This window comes from Micropterus dolomieu, linkage group LG22 (assembly GCF_021292245.1).
Source record: "Micropterus dolomieu isolate WLL.071019.BEF.003 ecotype Adirondacks linkage group LG22, ASM2129224v1, whole genome shotgun sequence".
NCBI classification, from domain to species: Eukaryota; Metazoa; Chordata; class Actinopteri; order Centrarchiformes; family Centrarchidae; genus Micropterus; species Micropterus dolomieu.
Genome location: NC_060171.1, coordinates 897,995 through 909,010, shown reverse-complemented (window position 1 = coordinate 909,010; position 11,016 = coordinate 897,995). Strand labels below are relative to the sequence as shown.

Below are 11,016 nucleotides of genomic sequence, written 5' to 3'. Positions count from 1 at the left end.
CTTAGGAACCTTAAGTGCAGCAGAAATTTTTTTGTAACCTTGGCCAGATCTGTGCCTTGCCACGATTCTGTCTCTGAGCTCTTCAGGCAGTTCCTTTGACCTCATGATTCTCATTTGCTCTGACATGCACTGTGAGCTGTAAGGTCTTATATAGACAGGTGTGTGGCTTTCCTAATCAAGTCCAATCAGTATAATCAAACACAGCTGGACTCAAATGAAGGTGTAGAACCATCTCAAGGATGATCAGAAGAAATAGACAGCACCTGAGTTAAATATGAGTGTCACGGCAAAGGGTCTGAATACTTATGACCATGTGATATTTCAGTTTTTCTTTTTTAATAAATTTGCAAAAATTTCTACATTTCTGTTTTTTTCTGTCAAGATGGGGTGCTGAGTGTACATTACTGAGAAATAAAATGAACTTTTTTGATTTTTGGAAAATGGCTGCAATGAAACAAAGAGTGAAAAATTTAAAGGGGTCTGAATACTTTCCGTACCCACTGTATTTGAAGCCTGCTTAATGTCGCTACTGAAATGTCACTCTTGTGTCAATGTTCAAATGTCAATGTTCTTTTGGATTTGGATTTTCAAATGAAATGCTTATAATAATACAGAAGGTAGGTGGTTGGCATGCTGCCTATTTCTTAATTTCTACAAATGAATAAAGCAGTAAATTAAGACACAAAAGGCAAACATGAACAGTCCTGTCTGTAATAATTCTTGAGGTCATATTAACAGTGTTTTCCTGCCATTATCAGGTAGTGAGGCTCAAAACAGCTTGGTGCTGAGCATCAAAACTAACTAATTTACTTTTCCCAGCTCTGATGGTTAGAATTCAAACCCAGTAGACTTATTTAGCAAGTTTAGCTTTTGGGATGCAGCATGCCAGCATGTTAATTATGTAGCTTATCAATGTCATTGTCCATCCTGATGTTTCATTGTTGACATTTTTGTAGACATCACACAAACCTAAATTTGAATACATTTATTTACTCTGCAGGTAGTTTTGTGACTGCATTTCCTTTGTACGTTTCTTTTTTTGATGTCGCGATTTACATCTTAAATTTCATTCATAGTGGTCTTAAAAAGGTCTTAAACAGTCTTAAATTTGACCAGGTGAAACCTGCAGAAACCCTGTTTAAACCACCTGTTAGTAGAGTTAAAGCTGGTCTGTTGTGTCTGCAGACGAGGACTCAGGCGTGCGGATCTGCGTGGATGTTCTTGATCGGTACGTCACCGAACTGAGGAGCTACATGAAGAGATACCCCTGGCCTGCAGGGGGCGACACCTCCAGCACCAATTCTGCTGATTCTGGTGAGGAGGCGGCTCAGAGAGACGAGTGGGAGCAGCTGCCGACAGAGGTGACGTTTCTTTACAAAGTTTGGTTGCACAGTTAGGTAGCGAAAAGAGTTTTCATCTGTGTGAGAGTGCCCCTTCTTGTTTTACTCTGTATGTGCGTGTGTTGCAGGAAGTGGTCCGTCAGTCCGTCCTGACCAATCAGATCCCCAGAGCTCAGGCTGTCCTGAGGAGGCGGAGCCGGCCGGAACAGCGTCTGGCCTCCTTGAGGATGGAGGGTCTGCGTCAGGTTTTCTCCTGCCTGCAGCGGCGAGACCTGCAGACCGCCAACACGCTCCTCATTAACATGGTGAGAAGACCTCGCTCGTTAATTTATATTTGCTTTATGTTACATGTTAACATGCTAACGTTGGTATGCTAACATTTTCAAAGTCACATGCCAAATGTCAGTATCTTAAAAACCAGTAACAGTTAACATGAGCGTGAGATGTTATGTCTGTGTCCAGACCTGGAGTCAGGACGTGGTTAGCCTAGCTTAGCATAAAGACTGGAAGCAGGGGGAAACTGCTAGCCTGGCTTTTTCCAAAGTTCAAAAATACACATAACAACAAAGCTCAGTGATTAACACGTATCTCATTTGTTGATCTATCATAAACAGACATTCTTTGGGGGAGTAAAGTCCAGTAACTACTTTAACATCCAGCTCTGCCTTTAACTCACAGATCTGAGACTTGTATTGATCTCCTCAACACACTTTTAGAAAATAAGGGAAATAAGTATTTTCCCAAAAGTCCCTTCAGCAAACAGTAGGCAGGATGTGACGCTAACGTTAGCTGTCAGCTAAAAACACAAAGCTGAATTTCTTTTTTTAAAGTCAAATTGACAGTTTAGTGCCGTTATTTTGTGTTTTCAGGGTTTCAGTGTGAAGAAGCAGCTGCACAGTATCTGCCTCTACACCGACGACAAAGAGCTCAGGGAGTTTGTGGTGAGTCTGGTGTGAACACTAAATACAACGACAGTCTCCTTTCTACCTGACAGCTAGTGTTGCGGAATTCTTTTTGATGGTCTTGTCTCGGTCTCGGACATTGAGGACTCTGGATTTTATTTCAAAACCAGTCAAGACCGTAACTTTGGGAACATCAATAAATCGCTTTTGTATTGTCTGATTTATTTGTTAACATCCAAACTTTGATTGGATGTAAGACGCATTGCTTCAAATGCAACCAATAACCCTAATTATAAATGTGTTGTTACCGTTAACGACCTTCCCAGCAACGGTGATGCTTACATTGATTTCAGCTCCAAGTGTTTGTATGTGGGTGTTTTAATGGGAATGTGGGTCTTTCAGTTCATTCTGAGAAGCACCTCTGATCTCGTTCTCGTGGGGAACTGGTCTTGGTCTCGACTTGGTCTCGGCCCCTAAAAGTCTTGGTCTTGTCTCGATCTCGATAAACTCTGGTCTTGACTTTGGGCTCAGCGTCAGCAGCCGTATGTTTTTGATGTCTTCTCTATGTGCATCTTTACAGGTGGAGGAGCTGTTGAGGCGGAGTTGTTTTCCAGCGGAGGAGATGCAGAGCGTGGTGTTCATAAAGGAGATGGAGAGGTTGGGATCCCTGCCTGCATCCCGCTGCCCTTCAAACACCACATCACAGGGGTAAAGATACTGCATGTTTGTCTCAGAGTTAAATAAATTCTGCGTTATATCTGTATTTATATTTTCAACATTTATGTCAGGAAACTAGCTCAACATACATTGCATGACTATTGCTGAATAAATACAGACCGTAAGCAGTGTGAAAAACGAAAAGCTTGAGGATAGTAACTGTAAAGCTTGTTTGTAGTAGCAGCTAACTGGTACCGAACTAAAATGCAGCTTACTGGACAAAGAAAATCAAACTGTTGAGTGAAGAGTTTTGAGTCTGAGACTTGCTGGTTGGATTATATTGGGTCTTTTAGGATACAATAAAATTGCAGATCTGGTAAGATCAACAACAAAAGGCGCGCATGAACAGTGTCAAGACATTGTCCTATCAAACCATCGTCTCTGAATCTTTTGTGTTCCTCATCTCAATCTTCTTTGCACCTCCTTAGAAAACCACCCCTCTCTCCACAGTCTTACTCCTCTTCAACCCCTCTGAATCCTTTTTCATCTCTTTTCCACCTCCCCTTCCTCTTCTGAGCGCCCTCCTTTTGAGTGAATTCCAGATTTCTCCTCTTTTTCTGTTCTTACCCGGCTCATTTCTCCTTGCTCCCCCTTGACAGGGTCGTCCAGATGGTCCGCAGGGAGACTGGTGGTGGTGAGGGGGTTCTGGAGGAGCTGGTGGGACAGAAGAGGTCTGAGGAGGAGGGGGGGGGGCTCTGGAGGAACCTCCGACTGGACTGGGTGAGGAACTGGGACCAGAGCTGCCAGTCTGCCGTCCTCCTGTCCAGACTCCAGCACACAGGTAGACCCACACACTGGTTCCTGACCGTCTCCTTTAATTCTGCTTGTTTGGAAGATTCCATTCCCTCCTCTGCGTTTTTGTTTTTGTTAGAGTTGAGTTCCTGTGACTCTGCGGTGTTGTGGCGTTACCTGACTGCCCTGCATGACCAGCGCCGGGTGGTCGACTGGATCCGGAACAGGGACACCTCTGATGCCTCCCAGTGGCCTGAGTTAACCCCAGAGCTGGTGAACAACAACACAGTGTGCAGCACCTCCATGAGGGAGAACATACTGGACCTGCTGGCCAGGTACAGCAGCCATTTTCACCTCTCTGATAGTTGTACATTGCATACCGACACACATGCCACATAATTTTATATATATTCTATCCACTTATTTTGCTTTTATCCATTTGGTTGGGTAATATATCAGGATGACAGAGCATCATCTCTACATTAACAACATAGTAATCTTCTTGAGTAATGTCACGTTGTGCCGTTTATGTTGTGCATAATCCTTAGTCGACATTTTTCCATGATACTGTATCGATACTCCAGCCCATCATATCGATACATAATATTAATAAAAAATAGCGCTTTGGTGCTTTAGCTCAATGCTAACACATAATGGGAATCTCCATCAACGTGCTAATGGACATTAGCATCGCAATCGTGAAAATACAATCTTAACATAAACTACACATCTTGCTTCACAAGCTGAACATCCTCAGTGACGTGTCAGATACTTAAAGTACATGTTTCCAGAGCTCTGTGTGAAATAAAAAAAGAGCTGCTAACTTCACCGTCTTGATCTGCCACTCCAGCTACAGCAGCCCCAAAGGGTCAAAACTCAAACCCAACATTCCCAGTGGCCTGAAAATAGAGCTACCAGTAGGAAGAGAAAGGGCAGCACGACGCTGCGTCACTGAACAGTTTTATTAATATAATGTGATGGACAGATTAGACTCAGGTGGTGCACAGCCATTTGTATTTGCAGTAAAATATTCAGTGAATTTGCGTTTTATGTGCATTTTATAAACAAATGTTTTGATAATAATTTTTCATAGTTGCTCTGTAGTTTTATTTACAGACTGAGAAGAATTGTGTTCTTTTCTAACAGTTTGGATTTGCAGCAAATAAATAGTAATTTTTTTTCACGGGTGTTTTGTATTAATAGTTAGACAGATATCGGGATGTATCACTTTAGGATTGTCGAGCGACACATCGATTATCGCAGAATTGCTGTATCGTGATATTATCGTTATCGTGAGCCGTGTATTATATTGTGAGCTACCCTGTGATTCCCACTCCTAGATACAATACTGTGCAAAAGTTTTAGGCAGGTGTAGGAATAATGCTGTGAAGTAAGAATTTATCATTTAACAAAATACAAAGTGAATGCACAGATGAAAAATCTAACCACCCTTTGCCTTCAACAGAGAATCAATTCTTCGAGGTACACATGTATTTTGAAGGGATATTGCTTTAAATATATGCCATGCGGGATATGCTTTCAAAAAGCACAAAGAAACAGGCAGTGCTGAGGATTGTAGTCGCAGTGGTCAGCCTGAGAAACCTACTGCAGCACATGAGAGACACATAATGTTTACGTCTATTCACAATTCAGAAGATGCCCAGTTCCTTCAAAAAATATGTGCAAGTGTGCCTAGAAGATTATACACATATATCATTTTTAATACTCCAGATACACACAAAATATGCAGTCTCAACTGTGCACAGCCACTGGTCTGTATGAATGCCCTGCTAAAAAGAAAGGATGTTATATAAGTTGTCTTAGATTATCCATATTTGTTTAATGTTGCAGTTAGAGTTCATTTGAAGTTTTGAAATCAGGCTGCAGTTCACATATTTTTATTTTTAAGTGTTTTAGATTTAGCAATGTGCATATCACTCTCCATGGATCAACTGCTTGTAATTACATTTTTACTCTCAGATGATGCTAGTTCATTTGTGCTATTTGATGTTTGAACACAGATTAAGCAGAACTGACACAGCTTCAGATGTAGATATTTATATTCACTGCAATGGACAGATTTGTTCTTTCTTCTTTCTGCTACAAAAGCCCCCAGAAGGGCAGAAGAAGCAAATATTTTGTTATACACTAAATACACACCAGACAATTATTGTGGTTGTGTTGGTAGCAAATCCTGTCAACACAGAAATGACAGCAAATTAAAGCTGCAAGCAGAAAATGGACGACTTCCTGTTGGGTTTCAGGCTTTGCTCCAAGAGGCTTTTTTGTACATCTGGATATGATACACGTACCACAGAAATTTTGTACACGTAGGTGAAACTTTGGCCGGGGGCTGCTCTGTAGGGGGCGCTAGCGAGCCATTTTGACACACAAATACGCAAGAACCATAAAATAGGAAATTTTTCACCCCCCCGCCGTGTGTGCAAAGTTTGGCGAGTTTTCGAGCATGGCCCCTAAAATTGAGGTAACTCTGCAGAAGGAAGGGAGAATAAATCCTTCAGTTCCAACAGGGACCTCGCGTGTTTCATGCTCGGGCCCTAAATATAAAGCATCACAGATCAGTTTGAATCCTCATGCAGGGTTTTGAAGTTGACTTCTTTGAGTTATCCGTTTCCTGGCGTGCACACTTCTTGCTGGCTTCATGTCTGTGTCTTTTCCTGCAGGAGAGGCCTGTTCATCCCGGAGGAGCTGGCAGACCTGGAGCAGCTGCTGTGGAGGCTGGCTCAGGGTGGAGGGGTGATGGCTTCATCGCCTCCTGTCCCTCAGTACCGCTCCCCTCTGGGCCTGGACCTCCACAGCCTCTTCATCACCTTCTGCCTGGACCACAGCCTCCAGTACCTGCTCTACTCCTACCTGGAGCACTACAGGTGTGTGTTGACAAGACGGCATGTGCTTTTTATTGGATTTCAGTTTTACAGCTTACTGGGAGAATAGCTGCCAATGAACTCTGTGTCCCTCCTCCACAGGTTGACTCCAAGAAACTGTCCCCTGTTGACCAATCAGAGCCTGTCTGAGAGCCAGCCCTGGTTTGAGATGCTGGTGAAGATCCAGGAGATCACCAGAGATCTGTCAGGTACCGGGCTGCTACGATGATGGATATGGTGTTTCCTTATAATGACCAACATTTATTAAACAAATTTAATAATTTATGAAGCACAAATGCCAAAAATGGTTCCAGCTTCTCAGATATGAGGTTTTGCCGCTTTACTCTCTTGTAACCTTCTAAACTGAATATCTTTGGACTGTTGTTTTGGCCAAAACAAAACATTTAAATACGTCACCCTGGACAGTTTTCATTCATTTCCAACATTTGATAATGATGTTTAAGCAAGTAAGCAACAATTTAAAGAAATTAGAATTTGAAAAAAGTATTGACAGATTAATTGCAGCTTCCTTCCTCTTCATTTATTTTATTTTATGGATCATATCAAAGACAAATATAAAATGTAAGATTTTCTTGTGTTATTTTGGAAGCAATCAATAAATCTAATGCTCTGGGGGGGGGAGAAAATAAATCTGGTATCTGTGGCTGTCGCAGGCTTATAATAAGCCCAGCCATGTAAACGGTATATGTCTGTCTGCCTGTTCCAGATCCAGCACTGGTCTTCCAGGCCAGTTTGACCAGTGCTCAGGTGCTGTTACCCGGCAGCCAGGCGTCTCTCAGCAGTCTGCTGTTAGAGGGACACAGTCTGCTGGCTCTGGCCGCCATCATGTTCGCCCCCGGAGGAATCGACCAGGTAAACATTCAATCTAATCCCACCTGGGAACCAGGAGCTGTGACTCAACAAGCACAGCAAACATTCATGTCAGATATCCATGCGTGTTTCTACCTCTGCAAAAATAGCTTTTAAATCGGTGATTGTTGGGATACAGAGCCTTAAACACAACTCATTTCAGTTCATTTTTATTCAGTCCAAATGTAATTATACACAGCATGTGAAATTTGTCCTTTGCATTTAGTTTAACCCTATTAGGAGCAGTGGGCCGTTGTAGTTAGGGGTTCAGGGCCTTGCTCAGGGCCACCTTCGGCAGCGGTCCACGCTGGAATCGGCAACCCTCTGGCTCCCAAGCCAAGTCCCCCCGGGCTGAGCTAACGCCGCCTGAATGTTGTAGACTGAATGAAAGCCAATAACAATGTAATACAATAATAATACAACAGGCAGAAACCAAGTGCAGGGACTGTTCCACCATTCAGTTTCAGAATATTTTCTTAGCTAAGACGGCATCTCAGTAAGAGTCAGCTTGAGACAAAAATGAAGGAAGAAGCTGTTCTTGCAGAGACACCACAAACTCTGCCTCCTGACTGACCCTCTGTCCTGCTTCAGTGGGCAGGAATTGAAATGTGCTCCCAGTAATGTGCTGTTCACGTTCACCGATCAGCTGTCATGGCCACTGACGGGTGACGTGATTAACACGGATTATCTTGTTACCATGTCACCTGTCAGTGGGTGAGATAAATCAGACAGAGTCAGGGCTGTTTTGGCGTCAAATGGAAGATCTTCATTATGACCAGCAGCTGGTCGTAATGTTATGGCTGATTGGTGTACATTTACAGTGAAGTGCAGATGGGTGAAGAAGACTCACAGCAGAGTAATTAAATGGCTTCTGAGTGGTTCGGGTATGAAAATGTTGTCGATCATATGTGCCTAAGTCACTAGATCCCGACCCAACCCCTTTGGTTTTGCCACAGTTTTTGAATCCTACACACGTGTCAGACTTTCTATTGTGCAAGAACTTTACTGTAATTGTTACCTACTGAGTTTTTGCAAAGAAGTGCTGGATGCACGATCAGCTTCACCATGAAGACTCTCCCACTCTTTACAGACACTGCTTACCAATTTCCTTTGGAAAATACGCTGCTTTCACTGTGCTCTCCTCATTACTCACGAATAATGGAGACAAATAGGTAGAAATAAAAAAGATGGCGAGGAAATCAAGGAGATTTAATCCCTCTTAACATCGGTGTCTTCTGGGATGTGATGTGAAAGCTGATCCACCTGGTTGGGTCTGGAACAGTCCTATATGTGCTTCCTGTGTGCAGGTGGTGGTCCAGGGTGAAAGGTCAGGCAGGTCAGAGAGGACTGTCGACCCCCAGCTCTTGAAGATGGCGCTGGCACCACACCCTAAACTGAGGGCCGCCCTGTTCCCCGCTGGGCCCCGAGGAACCAACTCGTCTTCTGACATCTCGGTCTACCACCTCCTGCAGGTACACTCACACCTGTCAGCCTCTGTTAAAAACTGTTAAACCTACAGGAGCCCATTAGTGCCCTGTTCATCCTGCTGCTCCCCTCTCTGTTAACAAACACTCTGGTTTTTGTTAAGTAGAACAGTCTTCTGGTGAAACGAACTCACTGCTTGTTGCGGTAGGTTGTGTGCTTGTTTCTGTAAAGTTGAAAGCACATCATTGAGTTGTTGTGTTTTCCAGTCGCTCCATCCTCTGGACCCCTCCAGGCTGTTTGGCTGGCAGACGGCAAACACCCTCAACTCCACCGGTGAGCTCTGAAAACCAGCTTTAAGGGCGCTGCAGTGTCGTGACCCCTGAAACTGTCCAGACATTTTTAGCCATGCCAGCAGTGTCCTTAGAGTGTGATATTTGTGGTTTTGAGTGAAACGATTGCCATTAAATCTTTTTGGTTCAGGCATTAGAATTTCCCTCAGGATGGATTTAACGCCACCATCAGGCCACTCTGGTTTATGACCAAATACCTGCTGAACTAATGACATTCCCAAAAGTGCCAGCTGTACTTTGCAGCTGTACTGTAGAGTTTATTGCTAATAAGCAAACGGCAGCACGCTAACACACTAAACTAAGACAGTGAACATGTTAAATATTACACCCGGTAACATCATCATGTTAGCATGCTGAAGTGCAGACTCAGTCCTGTTAATGTATTTAACCCTTTATCAGATGCGGATCCAGATTATGATCTTGTTTTATTATTTTTGGAGCGGTAGCATGTGATGCTTAGTCGGCTTTCTTTACAAAGCTGAGGGCCCGTGGTGTTCAGGCTGCGTAAAAGTGCGTTAATCTTTGGGATTGTCCTCCACAGAAGCGTCGGAGTTTCCTCATTTCTCCAGCCCTCACCTGGTCAACAGGTTCGCTCTGGTGGAGAACCTGGACTTCCTGTACTACCTGCGTCACGGCCGACCATCCTTTGCTTACGCCACCCTCCTTGTTCAGCATCTGAGCGGCTGCAGTGACGTCGCGTTGCTGTGAGTATGACGCCCTCAAATGCAGCTCAGGAAAGTCTGGTCAGATCTAGTGAAACGAGTAAGGCAACAGGAAAGAAGACGAAACATTATTCCAACTTGTGTGCGTGTTTCAGGCTGCAGAACACCTGGCAGCAGGTGTACAGGTTGGCCATGAAGTGCTTTAATGTGCCGTCTGTGGCGTCAGCGTGCGTTTGTTTCTGTGAGCTGCTGGGAGCCTGCAGCCTGAAGCTGAGGGTCGACATCCGAGCCGTGAACACCATCCTGCAGCACTGGAACACACGGGACACACACACCGCCCCGACACAGCATCTACACACACTGGGTAAACACACACACACACACACACACACCGCCCCGACACAGCATCTACACACACTGGGTAAACACACACACACACACACACAGCATCTACACACACTGGGTAAACACACACACACACACAAACACACACACACACACACACACACACAGCATCTACACACACTGGGTAAACACACACACACACACACACACACCGCCCCGACACAGCATCTACACACACTGGGTAAACACACACACACACACACACAGCATCTACACACACTGGGTAAACACACACACACACACAAACACACACACACACACACACACACACAGCATCTACACACACTGGGTAAACACACACACACACACACACACACCGCCCCGACACAGCATCTACACACACTGGGTAAACACACACACACACACACACAGCATCTACACACACTGGGTAAACACACACACACACACAAACACACACACACACACACACACACACAGCATCTACACACACTGGGTAAACACACACACACACACACACACACCGCCCCGACACAGCATCTACACACACTGGGTAAACACACACACACACACACACAGCATCTACACACACTGGGTAAACACACACACACACACAAACACACACACACACACACACACACACAGCATCTACACACACTGGGTAAACACACACACACACACACACACACCGCCCCGACACAGCATCTACACACACTGGGTAAACACACACACACACACACACAGCATCTACACACACTGGGTAAACACAC

General features: G+C 44.3%; 1 protein-coding gene across 2 annotated transcripts in view; it reads left to right on the top strand.

Annotated features, from left to right (window-relative positions):
- The window catches only part of spg11 (SPG11 vesicle trafficking associated, spatacsin), a 47,700-nt gene that overhangs the window by 17,012 nt on the left and 19,672 nt on the right, over positions 1–11,016 (top strand). For both annotated transcript variants that reach the window (XM_046036197.1, XM_046036196.1), the window contains exons 10-22: positions 1,186–1,361; positions 1,469–1,645; positions 2,210–2,281; positions 2,823–2,950; positions 3,559–3,740; positions 3,831–4,026; positions 6,376–6,579; positions 6,679–6,785; positions 7,304–7,449; positions 8,754–8,918; positions 9,138–9,204; positions 9,763–9,925; positions 10,039–10,247. In XM_046036197.1, coding sequence (XP_045892153.1) covers positions 1,186–1,361; positions 1,469–1,645; positions 2,210–2,281; positions 2,823–2,950; positions 3,559–3,740; positions 3,831–4,026; positions 6,376–6,579; positions 6,679–6,785; positions 7,304–7,449; positions 8,754–8,918; positions 9,138–9,204; positions 9,763–9,925; positions 10,039–10,247 — 1,992 coding nt within the window. The remainder of the gene's footprint in view (positions 1–1,185; positions 1,362–1,468; positions 1,646–2,209; positions 2,282–2,822; positions 2,951–3,558; positions 3,741–3,830; positions 4,027–6,375; positions 6,580–6,678; positions 6,786–7,303; positions 7,450–8,753; positions 8,919–9,137; positions 9,205–9,762; positions 9,926–10,038; positions 10,248–11,016) is intronic.